The 17,353-nt window shown below is 42.1% G+C and overlaps 1 protein-coding gene across 3 annotated transcripts in view; it reads left to right on the top strand.

The window, feature by feature from the left end:
• The window catches only part of SEMA5A (semaphorin 5A), a 976,513-nt gene that overhangs the window by 889,214 nt on the left and 69,946 nt on the right, over positions 1-17,353 (top strand). For all 3 annotated transcript variants that reach the window (XM_030205332.1, XM_030205321.1, XM_030205342.1), the window contains one exon: positions 14,269-14,494. In XM_030205332.1, coding sequence (XP_030061192.1) covers positions 14,269-14,494 — 226 coding nt within the window. The remainder of the gene's footprint in view (positions 1-14,268; positions 14,495-17,353) is intronic.

Here is a 17,353-nt window from a genome sequence, read left to right on the forward strand (position 1 = left end):
GCTGTAGCAAAAGCAGCAGTAACAACTTTCCCCATTGTTAAAATGAACCATAACACCATCATTCATGACTTCATAGTGTATGTTCATTAGAGCACTGATTTTCATTAAAAACATTTTCCAGCTATGTGTGTTCAAATTCTGAATTGAGTGGGCCCAGTGACCACTACTTGGACCTAGCTACATTTCATTGCTTAGCCTAGTAGCTATTTATGTCTACTGAAGAGGTGAGCTCCAAAACCTGTTAAGTATATTTCCCCCCTCCAACAAAAAAAGTTTTTTTCCAAAAACAGACCTCCTTCATAGATAGCCATAAACCTCCAGATTATATAAAGGTCACCAAAATTCGGGATTGGATCCAAGATCCACATGCAAAGTAATTAGTTAATGAGACGTCAACAAACAATTAATGACGTTAATTGGCAAAAATATGGACTTATGCATGGATCTACCTACCCTTCTGTAACACTGAGTGCCCAAAGTGCCCTGCAGCAAACCAAAAGGGGGTGTGGTCATAGGGCATGGGCAGGTCAGGGGAATTCCCAAAATTTTGGTGCAGTGTTATAGAATACTGGAGTTACACTATACTGAAGTTACATTATACAGCACCCAAATTTCACACAAGGATTTATATCAGATTGCAGTAGGCATAAGTCCCCCACTCCCAAAGTTGGGTGCAGGAATCTGCTCTAAGCACTGTTCGATAAAGGGTGCCCAACCCAGAATGCCCTTTATAGAATAGAGCTTAGCGTGGATTTTTTTCCCAGTGCCATTCAGTGAATCTGGCTCAAGATGTATGAAATTTGCTCTACATGCATTTCTATATAAGGTATTTTATATTCAGTGAAACAAACATTTACGTAAGTAGACTAGAAACATTCATTTATCCAGAAAACAGCTTTTTGCACTTAACAGGTTTTGGATCTAAACTCTTCAATTGGTATCCTTAATTTGTAGACCCTCCTGTAAGTTAAGACCTCTAAATGGCATACTATTAGCAACCATTTCTTATCTTCAAAGCGGACTGGGTAGATTAGATCTCACTATGGAATCTGTTTGAAAGCACATACTACTGTGCTATCCAAAGCATCACCAGGTTAACTCACTCTCAGCTGTAGGTAAACTAGACACTAAGGGAGGAAGTTGTCGTGGTGGGGTAAAAAAAAAAGCCTTTTACCACATCTTGATATACCTCGGGATTCAACAATCTGCTGTATCTCAGTTCTACAGGTTGTTCAATCCCTGGTAAAAGAATAATGCTGCTTATAAGCCACCTAACCAGCAGCATTATTCCAGCAACCCTGGAGCATCAGGCCACAAAGCTGTGGCCTGATGCTCCTGGACAGGCAGAGCAGGTTCCCCAGCTTGCTGACCACCCCCTCAAAGTCCTTACTCACATCCCGGCGCCAGATCCTCCCCAGACTCAAATCCCCCAAAATGTCTAAGCTCCCCCAACCTCCTAGACCTAAAGGCCTATCATCTTAATATTAATGGTCCAGGGGGTTTTCGGGCAGATGTGATGCCCGGTCATTCCTACCCAGTCTGGCACCATCTGCAAAATGGCACCCCTAGTAGTAGTTGTACACTGATTACCACTGAAGTGGATGGCTCCAGAATAGGCAAGAGTGATTGGGCATTGCTCCTGGCTGAAGACTACCTGGTCCACCAATGTTCAGAATGGTAGGTCCTTTAGGTCTAAGGCCATGTGGGGGGGGCTTGGACCTTTTGGGGTGGGTAGGGCTTAAGCCTGGGGTTGTCTGAAGCTGGGGAATGAATAAGACTTTTGGAGAGGTGGGCGGTAAGCTGGGAAGGGAAGGCCTGGTCTGCTGGCCTGGGAGAATGCGGCTTGATTTTCCTGGGTGGTAAAATAACCCCAGCAAAAAGCTAGGATTATTTTACCCTGAGTTATTGGCCCTAACACGACTTGCAGTGTATCACCACGTCATGTTATGTTATTTAAATAGTAATGAGATGGAAAACATGCATGCATGTTTTGCATCTCATTTGCCTTATGTCTGCTTCCCTTTTGTTGCTCCTGTTTTCCCATCCGTATTCTCTTAATTAGCATCTTACGTTACTGTATTTGTTAATTTTTATATAACTATTATAACCTGCTGTATTATGTAATGTTCTTGTAACTTTGTTAGCCACATTGAGCCCGCACAATCTGGGAAAATGTGGGATACAAGTGAACCAAATAAATAAATAAATAAATAACTGTGTATCCTGTGGTGACAAATATTGTTCTAGTACATTTTGTCAAGCTGCATTAGGGCCCTTTAAGTCACCCTAAGGGGCAAATAATACAACTTAAAACCTTAGCAAAGGTTGATAATGTCCCTCCCCCCCCCCCCCCCCCCAAGGGACCCTTTTACTAAACTGCATTAAGCACAACACGATTTTCGGCGATAATGGAAATCGAGGACACCCATCTCAGAAACTACCAAATCCAAGCCCTTTGGTCGTGAGAGGAGCCAGCATTCGTAGTGCACTGGTCCCCCTGACATGCCAGGACACCAGCCGGGCCCCCTAGGGGGCACTGCAGTGGACTCCCTTACCTTTTGTGCTGAGCCCCCCAACCTCCCCCCAAACCCACTCCCCACAACTGTACATCACTACCATAGCCCTTAGGGATGAAGGGGGGCACCTAGATGTGGGTACAGTGGGTTTCTGGTGGGTTTTGGATGGCTCACATTTACCACCACAAGTTTAACAAGGATGGGTGGATGGACCTGGGTCCGCCTGCCTGATGTGCACTGCAGTACCCACTAAAACTGCTCCAGGGACCTGCATACTGCTGTCATGGAGCTGGGTATGATATTTGAGGCTGGCATACAGTCTGGAAAAATATTTTTTAAAAATTGTTTAGAGTGGGAGGGGGTTAGTGACCCCTGGGGGAGTAGTGGGAGGTCATCTCCGATTCCCTCCGGTGGTCATCTGGTCATTTAGGGCACATTTTTGTGGCTTGGTCGTAAACAAAAAAGGACCAAGTAAAGTCGGCCAAGTGTTCGTCAGGGACACCCTTCTTTTTTCCATTATGGGCCGAGGACGCCCATGTGTTAAGCACGCCCCAGTCCCACCTTGACTACACTTCTGACACGCCCCCGGGAACTTTGGTCGTCCCCGCTACAGAAAGCAGTTGAGGATGCCCAAAATTGGCTTTCAATTATGCCGCGACCCTGGGAGAAGGACGCCCATCTCCCGATTTGTGTCGAAAGATGGGCGCCCTTCTCTTTAAAAAATGAGCTCAATAGTCTCCATATTAAATTTGTAGCTACCATGGGGTACAGTCCCCTGTTAAGCTGTGGTAATTGCAAATTTTACTTCTATTATTATTATTATTCTACACAGGATTTATTCATCAAAGGCTGACTGGAACAAATAATTTACAATAACCACACTCATAATAATCTCATCACATGCCTTGCTTTGTCAGCAGTGAGAATACACCCTGCCAATGCAGAGTGGGCTGGTCACTACCTCCTAGCCTGAGATGGGGGAAAAGAGATCAAGGACAAGGAGGGAAAAATAGAGCTGGGTTACCATATGATGGCAGTACAGTGAAATGCTGAGCCTTGGATGTAGACTTTAAGAGAAGATAGCCATGCTTTTAAAATATGTTTCCTGAATCAATGCTTGAAAGAACTTGCCAATTTTTCCATCTTTTTCCATCTTGACCTGGCCATTTTATTTTGTTTTCCTTTAAAGAACTTTTGTGATTACAAATGCCTGCTGATGTACCAAAGACAGAGCAAATTATACTCTTATGACCATGAAAATACTTCTACTGATAAATATGCTAAAATTAGACACCATTAGTCTAATGGTAATTAGTCTTTGGCAGAAATCTCTCTGACACTGACTAGTTAAAATCAGATTTTATGATTCCTTTATGTTCATATCCCTTGTATTTTCATCTTCCATTACTGCTCCTTTTACAATGGGAACTAATTGGGGTAGAGAATCAGCTCGTTCATATTTATTGTGGAGTAGATTATAGTTACACATAGAAAACATAATAGAAAACAGAGAAAAATGAAGGCAGATAAAGACCATATGATCTGCCCAGTCTGCCCATTCATGCCGTCTTCTATCACTTCCTTAATGTGGACAAATGGAAGGTGATGCACATTGGAAAGAATAATCCAAATCATAGTTACCTGATGCTAGGGTCCATCTTGGGGGGGTCAGCACTCAAGAAAAAGATCTAGGTGGTGCTGTAGATAATACGCTGAAATCTTCTGCTTAGTGTGCGGCGGTGGCCAAAAAAGGAAACAGAATTCTAGGCGCTATGAAATTTAGGCACACGTTATAGAATAGGACATAGGGCGGATGGGTGTGTAACCCCTAATTAATGCCAATTAACAATTAATTATAATGATTGTTAGGACCAAATTGACTAATTAGTTTATATGCACATCTGGGATCCACGCCCAGATTTGGGTGCCCAACTTTAGGTGACCTATCTAGAATCTGGGGGTCTGTGTCCCAACAACGACAAAGACAACTGAGGATTAGGTATGTGTATTTTAAATCACATTCCTATCATATGCTGTGAGTGCAGGTGATGTGTATCTTAATGGAGGAAGAGAAGACATCTTAAGATTGAAATTAGCAAATAAAATATTGATTGTTAGCAACATTGTTAGCTTGTTGGTTTAATCATGTATTTGACAATGAATGTGACTATCCTGTAGATGAAATGCAAAACCATATACATCTGCCTTTATGTGTTTGGCATTTTGGCAAATTGCTGACTGCCCTGTTTGTAATGCCAGTATTTAATCCTGAAGGAGTGTGACCTGCACAGAGTAGAAGGTGCAGCTCTGGCCTCCTTGATGGGCAGACTGGATGGTCTTTATCTGCTATCGTTTACTGTTTTACTGTCTAGTTTACTTGATGAACAAGTTTGCAAGAGGGGGAGGTGGAGCATAGAGAAATAAGAGAGGAATAATAATGGGGACATGAAAAATTAAGACACTTAAGAATAGGAAAGGCTTGTACTGTATACAGAAGGGTATGGTGAACTAAGGTAGTGACTTGCAAAGGGGTCAGGGTTATGTAGTTGTATTGCCACTGGAAGACGACAAATTCCACAGCTTCATTTTGAATACATTGGACCCAATATTCAGACTGTGGGAGGTAGCCGGGCTGCCTCTTGCAGTCGGTGCTGAGCCCAGATGTTCTATGCCAGGACATTTCTGGTGACCGACACTGAATACCTGGGGGGAGGGGTTTGGCTGGATTAAATGTAACTAGCCAAGCCAATATTCAGTGCTAGCCTGTTAAGTTTAAACCAGCCAAAGATATTCCAGCTATTTTGGTGGCCTAATTTGGCCACCAAACTTAGCCAGCGATGAGCTGAATATCGGCAGATAGGCAATTATATCACACAATATAACTGGCTATACGCTAAGTGCTAACTGGCAATATTCGGCGGGAGATAACCGGCTATCTTCTGCTGAAAATTTCCAGGTAGCCGGTTAAGTACCATTTTTTTTGTTACATTTGTACCCCGCGCTTTCCCACTCATGGCAGGCTCAATGCAGCTGTGATCAAAAACAGCGAAGATGACACAAAAAAAAGAAAAAAATAAGAAAAAAATATATCCAAAAAACAAAAAAGAAACAGTGGAAGATACGTTGGCTGGTTTGCAATTATTCCAGTGAGACACATTTTCTAGCTACAGTCTTTTACAACGATTTTTGTCAGATCGTGCACACAGCCTTTTTAAAGGTAGAGTGACTTCGAATAAAGGATTGGTCAATAGAACACTCTTCTAGGAAATACTGATATTACCAGAAAATATATACATGGTGTAACAGACTCCTGATGCAGGCCAGTTGGGCCGAAACACAGCTGTGTCGAGTCATATTATCATATTAAATCCATTCAGTTTTTTTACTATTGATGTGTCGTCTTTTTTTCTATTTGTTCATAGTTCTGGTTTTTGCAGTTCCTTCTATTGATTATTTTTTGTTTTCATTTTTATTCTTTATCTTCCACTGTTTCTTTTTTGGATATATTTTTTTCGTCATCTTCGCTGTTTTTGATCACTGTTGTTGTTTGCGAAGACAGGTTTCTTCTGTATTTTTGATATTGAGGCTCAATGTGGCTTACAAGGGGCAATGGAGGGTTAAGTGACTTGCCCAGAGTCACAAGGAGCTGCCTGTGCCGGGAATCGAACTCAGTTCCTCAGGACCAAAGTCCACCACCCTAACCACTAGGCCACTCCTCCACTCCAGTCAAGAACCGTTCCTGGCCAGTTAAGTGGTTTTAAATATCAGGCAGATTGTAGTGCCAATGCATGGTTCAGTGGGTCTTATGAGGAAGAAGTCACAGTAGTCTAAACAGGAGGTGATGATGAGAGAAGGGATAAGAAGATTTGGATGTAGCTAACACCTTTCTCACTAATTCATCACAAGTTACATACAGAGGTATAGGAGATATTTTTCCCACGAATTTGAGGCTTTTTAGCCCCTTATTCACCTGTTTTTACCCATGTTGTTTTAATTTTTCCCATAATCAGTATTTATTTATTACATTTGTACCCCACACTTTCTCACACATGGCAGGCTCAATGCGGCTTACATAGTAACAATATGAAGAATTACAAAGTCGTAAAAAAGAATATACAATTTGTAGTAAACGCAATATTAATGGGGTTAACAGATAACAAATTGAACATAGGAGGAATTGGGTGCAGAAGGAAATGAGCGTTGGAAGGTAGGTGTAGAAAGATGGAGAGCAATGGATATGGGATAGCAATAAGGATAATGGGAAACATGGTCAATGTAAAACAATCATCGATAAGAATCATGTGGGCAGGCTTTAGATTAGGTTGAATCGCTAGGGTAGATTATCTTGAAAAGATGGGTCTTCAGTGCTTTCCTGAAGGGCAAAAGGCCTAACTCCTAAACCCCTTATTGGTCCATCTAGAACAGACTGTAAACTCAGTCGATTAGGGACTGTCTCTTATGTGTTTCTGTATGTCTAGTAGCACTATATGAATGTTAAGTGGTACTCCCAAAGTGCTTACAGTCTAAGTTTTTATTTGAAGTAATGGAGAGTTAAGTGACTTGTTCAAAACCACAAAGAGCTGCAGTAGGATTTAAAACTGGTTTCCCTGACTTCCAGACTGCTACTTTAACCATTAGGATACTCTCTGTTTTGGTAGTATACTTAGAAAGAAATGGATGAATTTTGGAAATTCTATAGAAAAAGAAATGGCATGTTGGAACAGTGTCATTTAATTTACATCTTACTTTACAAAGCAGTAACATATTTGCATTTATAAAGAGAGTGTAGAGACTTTTGAAATCCTCCTTATGCAGAGCATATCTATATTTTAGATCAATTTTTGTTGAATTTTCCCATTAGCTATGATAGCAGATCAATTCACTATAGTGGATTTTGTTTCATTTAATTTAATAAGGAGAAAATAGTATTTTCAGAAACCACAGTAACCTTAATGGCACTGTTAGTTGCAATAAGGCAGAGATAAGTTTTGAATTATATGGAGCCCTATTTTAGATGGAATGTGGATATCAAAACTAAATCTTCAAGGTCAGAGCATACTCGATTCCGGTGGTATTTTAGAACAGGATCTGTTGACACAGCCTTTCCTAAAAATCCTGCAGGATTGCACGTGGACGTAGTGGTTACGTGCAGCGAGAACATCCATTTTACAAGAGGAAAGCATCAATGGTCGAAACATGGCAACTCACATGTGAATGCTGCTCATTAAACACAGAAGCCACAATCATTTATTTTTATTTTTTTTTTTTTGTTACATTTGTACCCCGCGCTTCCCCACTCATGGCAGGCTTACATGGGGCAATGGAGGGTTAAGTGACTTGCCCAGAGTCACAAGGAGCTGCCTGTGCCTGAAGTGGGAATCAAACTCAGTTCCGCAGTTCCCCAGGACCAAAGTCCACCACCCTAACCACTAGGCCTCATCTAAACAGCTATCTGAATTGAGTACTTTTGAAAAAACTTCTACATAAAAAGATATAGGTGTAAAACCCAACATACGACTTTTCCCACATACAAGTGTCTGTCCTTTTTGAAACAAGAAATTCATAATAGTGTTAAGTAGATGGGTGGGAATAGGATCAGAGGAACAGGTAGTTACTTTCGAGGAGGAAAGAAGATGTGTAGTTTCCTCTTCAGTAATTTCAGAAAAGGAGGCAGGGGTTGGAGGGTTGAGAGAATGGACTAAGGGAAGGAGAGGTGGAGGTGACCTGGTTGAGAATTCAAGTTTAATCTTGTGAACCTTATCATGAAAGTACTCAGTCAGAGTCTGGGGGGAAAGTGAAGGGGGAGTTGGGGGTGAAGGCACTTTGAGGAGAGAGTTCAGTGTGGCAAAGAGATGTTGAGGGTTTGAGCCAAGAGAATTTGTCAACTGGATGTAATAGTCCTGTTTGGCAAGTAAAGGAGCAGACTGGAAGGAGGTCAGCAAGAATTTGAAATGTATGAAGTCAGCATGGGCACGGGATTTCAGCCAAAGGCATTCAGCAGAGCAGGTACAGGAACATAGGTAGCGGATTGTAGAGGTCAGCCAAGGCTGGGGTTTGGTACGTTTTACAGAACGGGGAATGGGAGGAACGAGAGTATCCAGAGCAGAGGAGATAATAGACTTATAGGAAGAGATGAAGGTGAATGGGATGCTGTCCCTCACCTATGAGGTTGTGGCCTTGCATGAGAAGATGAGAGAGCAGCATAGGAATCAAGCACCAGACTCCACCATCCTGCCATCTGTAAGCACAACACTACCAGGAAGACCCACTTCTGCTGGCACTCAGCCCATGCACCTGTGAGAAAACAAGCCTCCAACATATATGTTCCCTCCACCAGTAAGACCCCTGTATCATCACAGCCACAATCAGCACACTCCGGTGCATAATAGAGCCCCATGGTGTTCCCTGACTTATATGGAGCTCTATGACATTCATGGCTGCTGAATGATGTGTCACCAAGCTTCAGTGAGAGCAGTGACACTCTAGCTAGCATCTTGGATCATCTTAGCAGCTGGGGTTTGCAGAGGGTGGAGGGTACAAATGTGAAGTGTAGGAGATGGGGAAAGAGAAGAGAAAACAGGGGAAATGGGAAGGAGAACCTATAAAGGGCATTTCCATGTTCAAATTGCAAACCATTCTTCCAAAATAACACCATACTATAGAACTTATCAAAAGATAGTCATATGGATGTTAGATATGAAAAGCCTGAATGAAAAAGCAAGTTTTCAGTCCAGCTTTGAATTTCAGATAGGGAGGACTCAAGTCTAAGTTGGTTGTGAGCTGCTTTGCTATGCTTTGCAGGAAAAGTGATATAACAAAGTTGTTAACAAAGCATAAACCATGCCTCATTCTGTGATTTCCAAATACTGTAGAACTTTAATGGTCTAGCCAAGGACTGAACAATCAAACTATGCTTTTTAAAATTTTCTAATACCTCACAAGGTCTGTATTTTGACAAAAAGAAAACCTTTAGCTGTTAAGAATCCTAATTAAAGGAAACCTTCTCTGCCTTCTTAAAAATCGTGCTCTGTAGCCCACTGCCAATATTCAGCGGCAGTTAACTGGGCAGTGCTGCTGAATATAAGGACAAAATGGCCATTTTTGAGCCAAACCACACAAGGGCATTACAAGGGTAGAGTTGGGGAGGAGGCAGCTGTTATGTGGGTGCCAGAAATATTCAGTGCCAGCTTTCAAGCAGTCCTAAATTAGCCTGCTTAGCTTTGCAGGTGTCAGTACTAGATATTAGCCGGCACCCTTATAACCTGGGTCCCAGCCTAAGTGTGCCGATACCCCTTCTGATCATCTCTCCCATCCCCTCCAGAGGCACATGAAGACCCTTTTGTCCCAGAGACATATGAAGACCCCTTCCTCTCACTACTCTGGAAGCACACAAAGCCCTTCTCCCAGCCCCCTCCCCCATTTCAGATACCCTCCCGTGGGCTGAATATCAGCCGGTAGGTTTATGTCTATTTGAATTTGATATACCACCTTATCTGGCATACAGGTCAAAACAGTTTACAGTCATAAACACTATAATCGGAAAAGAACTCATGAGTCATCCTCTAAAAGCAAACTGAAAAAAAGTAGTCTTAACTTGACAATTCAGCACATATATGAAGATCATTCCATAGAGATAGAGTCTGAAAAAAAAAAATAACCAGAAATATGATAGCTCTGACATTTTCATCTGAAGGTTCCTTTTTTTTTTGTTTAGTATCTAAAATTTTTAAAACTCATGCCAACATTTTCTATCTCTTTGACACACCGATGTATATATTAAATAGCTAAATATGTGGTATCATGTCTCCATATAAAATTATAAAGATCAAAACAACTTACTTAACCTTTATTCTAAAAAAATCACACATTAGGAAACATATGTGGCTCACTATTAAAAATTCATAATTTTCATAATTTAAAATTGCATAAGTCACAGTTGTTCTGAATAAATTAGTCTCTTCTCTTTCACACATATTCTGCAGGCCCTTAACGCACTGAATTCTTAGCTGAAGTAATTAAACAGCTTACTGTAAAATATGCATGGAGGCTCTCTAAAAGCATTTGGCATGGTGAGAGCAATAATAAAATACCTCAAAAGTATAACTAATGCACAAGCAGCAAGTGGTGTTTGATGGAAAGGAAATACAAGCACAAAGTGCCTCATGGAGTGAAGGTAGAAGAGTGGAATAAGGAAGCATTTCTTCACAGAAAGGATAATTGGGAGCAAAGTATAAGCTCATAAAAAGGACTTACAGGGCATAATGTTGTTTAGTTTATTATTGCACTCATGTATTGTGTAACTCCAACTATCTTGATGCCATTTACAGTCAGTGAAATTTAAAATGTAATCATAAATATCAAACGATAAAATAGATATAGAATAGTGACTATAAGGGAATGGGACTTGATATACTGCCTTTCTGTGATTGTTTTGCAACTATATTCAAAACAGTTTACTCGGGGCAGTGGAGGGTTAAGTGACTTGCCCAGAGTCACAAGGAGCCGCAATGGGAATTGAACCCAGTTCCCCACAATCAAGGTCCACTGTACTAAGCACTAGGTTGCTCCTGCACTCCTTACTTTCACTAATGTATCGAAGGTGCATCATATAAACAATCAAGTAAGAAGTAAGATTTTTTTTAAATCACGAATTTATACCATCAACACCTCTCTAGCAAAGGATTGATGGAACAGCCATGTCTTTAAGCTTTTCCTAAAAACACAAAAATCTCTTTATCCTTCAAAAAGCATGGAAAAAGCCCTGTGTGCTGTTAGAACATTTCATTTTTAGTGACACAAAACAGGCTTATTTTCGAAAGAGAAAGGCGCCCATCTTTCGACACAAATTGCAAGACGGGCATCCTTCTTCCAGGGTCGCCCAAATCGGCATAATCGAAAGCCGATTTTGGGCGTCCTCAACTGCTTTCCGTCGTGGGGACAACCAAAGTTCCCGGGGGCATGTTGGAAGCATAGCAAAGGCGGGACTGGAGCATGCTTAATACATGGGCGTCCTTGGCCAATAATGGAAAAAAGAAGGGCGTCCCTGTTGAGCACTTGACCGACTTTATTTGGTCCATTTTTTCTTGCGACCAAGCCTCAAAAAGGTGCCTAAAATGACCAGATGACCACCGAAGGGAATCGGGCATGACCTCCCCTTACTCCCCCAGTGGTACTCCCCCTCCCACCTTAAAAAAAACTTTAAAAATATTTTTTGCCAGCCTGTATGCCAGCCTCAAATGTCATACCCAGCTCCCTGACAGCAATATGCAGGTCCATGGAGCAGTTTTAGTGGGTGCAGTGCATTTCAGGCAGGCGGACCCAGGCCCATCCCCCCCTACCTGTTACACTTGTGGTGGTAAATGGGAGCCCTTCAAAACCCACCAGAAACCCACTGTACCCACATGTAGGTGCCCCCCTTCACCCCTAAGGGCTATGGTAGTGTGTACAGTTGTGGGGTTTGGGGGAGTTGGGGGGCTCAGCACACAAGGTAAGGGAGCTGTGCACCTGGGAGCAATTTGTGAAGTCCATTGCAGTGCCCCCTAGGGTGACCAGTTGGTGTTCTGGCATGTCAGGGGGACCAGTGCACTATGAATGCTGGCTCCTCCCATGACCAAATGGCTTGGATTTGGTTGTTTCTGAGTTGGGTGTCCTTGGTTTCCATTATCGCTGAAAACCGGGGACGACTATCTCTAAGGTCGACCTAAATGTTAAGATTTGGGCATCCCTGACTGTATTATCGAAACGAAGGACGCCCATCTTGTTTCGATAATACGGGTTTCCCCGCCCCTTCCCGAAGACGTCCTGCGAGGACGCCCTCAGGAAAACTTAGGCGCCCCGTTCAATTATGCCCCTCGACGTCATTCAAAAAAGTTTACAATCTAGATAAAAGCAAAACTATAGTAAATAAATACGTTAGGGATAGGCCAGGGGCCGAATTTGGGTGGAGGAGTGACCTGACCGGTATAACAGTGATACTCAGTCCACTAACTGGCTAAGGACCTGCATAAATTTAGGACAGAAAAAAAGCTGTCCTGACTTAGGACCTCTTTTACTAAACCACAGTAGCGATTCCATGAGCTTCCTCTCATTGACCGTGCAGGAATTGCTTTGTAAAAGAAGCCCTTTAAGTGGTGAGGTTAACAAGGCACTGGTCTGAATATTGGCCAGTTCCTGCTTAGCCTCTGGATGGTGGCCACTGGGGTCCACTCTCCCCTCCTTCAACCTCCCTTCCCACCCACCACCTGAAGAGGATGTAGGGCAGCCCCAGACCCTAGCCAACCTCCACCCCCATCTCCCTAGGCCTCCCTAGGCTTACCTTTATGGGTTCTTGATGCTCCATGGAGAAATGGGCAGGAGCAATGCTGCTGCCTGGCGTGGCCTGCTGATCAAAATGACTGCCATGGCCTCTAGCGGCAACAGCGCAATACTTCGAGTACCGTAAGAACTTCAGATGCTGTGGAAATAAAGTCATGTATGAGAAAAGACCACTGAAGGAGGGACAAAGAGGGGCTGTAACAAGAGAAGGCTTGAGAGGAGAGGAGAAAAGAAAACAACAAAATAGAGAAACAAAACAGTGAAAAGTATAAAAGAAGTGAAAACTGAAATGGAGAAAAGTATGAAAGAAAAGCGCAAATGAATAAAATAAAATATCCAGACACACCAGAAAGATTGAGAAGTACTTTAATTGTATAATGTAAAACAGTTTCACATATTAAAACTTGCAATTGATATAAAATGTAGCGGCAAGGTTGATATTAGAGCTAACTCGTATTTTAAAAGATTTACATTTGCTTCCTGTTTTTTACGGGATTCATTTTATATTGTTGATTCTGATTTACAAAGCAATGAATGTCTGGCGTCTTCATATAATTCTCAAGTACTAGAGCGTTATTGGCCTGTACAGTTGTTCAGATCAGAAGGGTCCCTGAAACTGGTTGTGCCTTTATTAATGAGATTGCATTATGTAGGTACAAAGGAAGCATGGTTCTCATTTGCTGGACCTTTATAATAGAACAACTTGCCCAAAAGCATAAACTTTGCTACAGATTTGATTACATTTAAAGGACAGCTAAAAACACATTTTTTATGCAAGCATTCTTATTACGAGAGTATTGTTGGCATTTATGAAATATGGAAAATGAGCAGAATGTTTTTATATATTAAATTATGTTCATAAATTATGCGTGCTTTTCTTGTAACCAGCTTAGTTATAAGCAGGCTACAAATGTAATAAATAAATAAATATTTTTAATTCAAATATATACAAATATGCCATTCTGCAGAATTTAAAACTTTATGCTATAGAATGTCTGCACTTTTGCTACAGACCTCAGCCCAAGCTGCCATAGGGACATGGGGCTCTGATTTTTGCCAGGTACAGTTAAAAGTTATTTTTTCTCTCTGTGGAGCTTCACCTGCCTTAAATCATCTAATATCCCTCCATACATAGTAACAACTGAAGGACTCAGCAGTCATGAAGATGAAACCATTATAGGTTTCACCTTATTTTGCAGAAACACCTCAGTGTGGAAAGAGTCAAACAATGTACTGTTTTTCTTGATAGAAAACCTATCGTTTTTAAGATCTGTATAAAACCTTTTCCTTCTAACCTGTGTGACCACTGAGTTAACTGTCTATTGAGATTGAAGAGTCTACAGTCAGACCTTAGGAAGGGGGAGAGCCAAGGACAGTCATCCCAAGATTGGTAGTCTTTCCCGTCTAACCTTAACAGTGTATCAATGTTGTATTTTAGGAATATCAACCATGTAACACCAACTCCTGTCCCGAATTGAAAAAGACAACTCCCTGGACACCTTGGACGCCAGTCAACATCTCAGACAATGGTGGCCACTATGAGCAGCGCTTCAGGTACACGTGCAAGGCTCGCCTGCCTGATCCTAACCTGCTGGAGGTTGGAAAACAGAGAATTGAAATGCGTTACTGTTCCAGTGATGGAAGCAGCGGATGTTCAGCTGATGGTGAGAACATGAAATAACCCTCCTCTCCCCCCCCCCTCCCATTTTCCCTAGCAAATGGCTGAATATGTGTTACAGTAGTGTTAATGGAAAATACTGGCAACAGTAATCATAGTGACTGAAACTGATATAGGAAGCTATATTAGAAAACCAGGGCTTTTTTTGAGGGGGTACTGAGTACCAGCACCTTTCCATAATCTGCTAAAATTGACCCATGGACCCCAAGTTTTAATGAAAGGTCAGGCTCTACATATCAATTCTGCCTTGTCGTCATAGCTTCTGTGACTGGTTGCAGGGGGCCTGGCTATTGTGGGGTAGGTCCCTCAGTGATCACTCCACCCTTGAAGGGTGGCCTAACATTTGAGTACCAGCACCTTTTTCGCTAGAAAAAATGCACTGAGAATTACTCAGCTATAAGTTAAGAAATTTTGACATCAAAATCTCATCACTATACAAGAGTTGCTCTATCTGTGGGTCATTCACACTGCCATGGTACTCTTGGTATTGCTGGTTTGATGGTAGTAGAGTGAACAGAATCTGGCTGTACTGAAGTTGCTTAAAAAAATACAGTCAGTACTATATATATATATCACTGGAGCAGAAAGAACTCTTAATTCAGGGTGAGCTTGAACAGTGTTGAAATTAAAGAGAAGAGGTTTTGAAGAGGTGTGCAAGTGAGACTGGGGAGTAATAAAAAAGTGATTGTTTAAAATCTGTAAATGTTCTGGCTGATTGAAAGTTTTTTGCCGAGCATATACACTGAGAGGAGGACATGTCTACAAGCAAGTGTGCATGACAATTATCAGGAGCTAAAAGCCATTTGTTTGGCTGATAGCTCCAGCCATAGGTTCAAAGAAAAGGTTTAGCTGAGGTGGTGTGGAAAGAGTTGGGGAGTGAAATTCTGATTGTTGGTTTGTTCTATAAAAGAAAAACAAGAGTGTGTTTAGGTGCTGAGAAATATTAATTCCTGACTAAAACAATGTCATTGGATAGAAAGAGTGATTTATTTGTGAAAATATACTGCAAAAGTTTAGAGTGAGAGACTTATCAGTGGATAAATATATAAACCTCACATACTGAAATCTGATGATTTAGCTGTTTATTTCTGGCTTTAAATGTGTTCTGACTGCTGTGAGCTATGAGAAGGAGAGTTGGGTTTGGGAAAGGCAGGGGAGATGCGAGAGAGAGAGAGAGAGAGAGAGAGAGAGAGAGAGAGAGAGAAAGAGAAAGGCAGTATACACAGTAGAGAGTTGCACAGGGACAGAAATCTAACCTGTCCCCGTAGGGAATCTAACTCGTCCCCATCCGTCCCCATGGGGAATCTAACCCATCCCCACCCGTCCCCACAGGGAATCTAACCCATCACTGCAAGAATTTAATGGTACATTAAAAAAAAATCCTGTCTGCTCTCTGGGTTCAAGCCGCAGCACTGTAGGCAAGGAAGGAATGGAAGTTGGAACACTCTGTTGTGCACATGTAAGACTTCTCTGATTCACTGGCACTGTGTACTAAGAGATCGCCAAATGCACACGTCAGTAGGTCAGGTGACTTCTGATGTTCGTGCCTATGTCAGAGCTGAGGTCTGCGCATCAGCCCAGGAGCAGAGAGGATTAATAGTAACATAGTAAATTGTTCATCCAGTCTGCCCAACAGACATAATCATTACCAATTCATGATTAAATCAACAATGAATGTGATATTATATACTTGATTATGGTCTTTCTGAGACATAGACCATAGAACTACTACTGCTACTACTTATCATTTCTATAGCGCTACTAGACGTACGCAGCGCTGTACACTTAAACATGAAGAGACAGTCCCTGCTCGACAGAGCTTATAATCTAATTAGGACAGACAAACAGGACAAACAAGAGGTAAGGGAATATTAAAGTGAGGATGATAAAATAAGGGTTCTGAACAAGTGAACAAGGGTTAGGAGTTAAAAGCAGCATCAAAAAGGTGGGCTTTTAGCTTAGATTTGAAGACGGTCAGAGATGGAGCTTGACGTACCGGCTCAGGAAGTCTATTCCAGGCATATGGTGCAGCAAGATAAAAGGAACGGAGTCTGGAGTTAGCAGTGTAGGAGAAGGGTTCAGATAAGAAAGATTTACCCAGTGAACGGAGTTCCAGGGGAGGAATGTAGGGAGAGATGAGAGTGGAGAGGTACTGAGGAGCTGCAGAGTGAATGCACTTATAGGTCAATAAGAGGAGTTTGAACTGTATGCGGAAACGGAGAGGGCTAATATGAGCATAACGACCCTGGCGGAATATTAGTCGTGCAGCAGAATTTTGAACAGATTGAAGAGGAGAGAGATGGCTAAGTGGGAGACCTATGAGAAGCAAGTCTAAGCGAGAGGTGATAAGAGCGTAGATGAGGGTTGTGGTAGTGTGCTCAGAAAGGAAAGGGCAAATTTTGGTGATATTATAGAGAAAGAAACGACAGGTTTTAGCAGTCTGTTGAATATGTGCAGAGAAGGAGAGGGAGGAGTCGAAGATGACCCCAAGGTTACGAGCTGATGAGACAGGAAGGATGAGAGTGTTATCCACAGAAATAGAGAATGGGGGATGAGGAGTCTGCCTGGCCCTATCATTATGTTCCAACTCCTGGAGTTGCCCCCAAAGCCCACTCCAGCCTATTCATCTTCTCATTTGCTGGACACAGACCATAAATGTGTGTCTAACACTGTGCTCGTGTTCCAGCCACTAAAGTTTCTGTCTAAACCCTTTCCAGCCCATCTTAAACCAGATTGCCATATATGAGACACGGACCATATAGGTCTCCTGGTATCAGCCCTAGTTCATCACAGCCAGAGTCACCATCTAAGTGTCACGCGACAGATCCACACACATGCAGCCATT

The sequence above is a fragment of the Microcaecilia unicolor genome, chromosome 1 (genome assembly GCF_901765095.1).
Source record: "Microcaecilia unicolor chromosome 1, aMicUni1.1, whole genome shotgun sequence".
Classification (NCBI taxonomy): domain Eukaryota; kingdom Metazoa; phylum Chordata; class Amphibia; order Gymnophiona; family Siphonopidae; genus Microcaecilia; species Microcaecilia unicolor.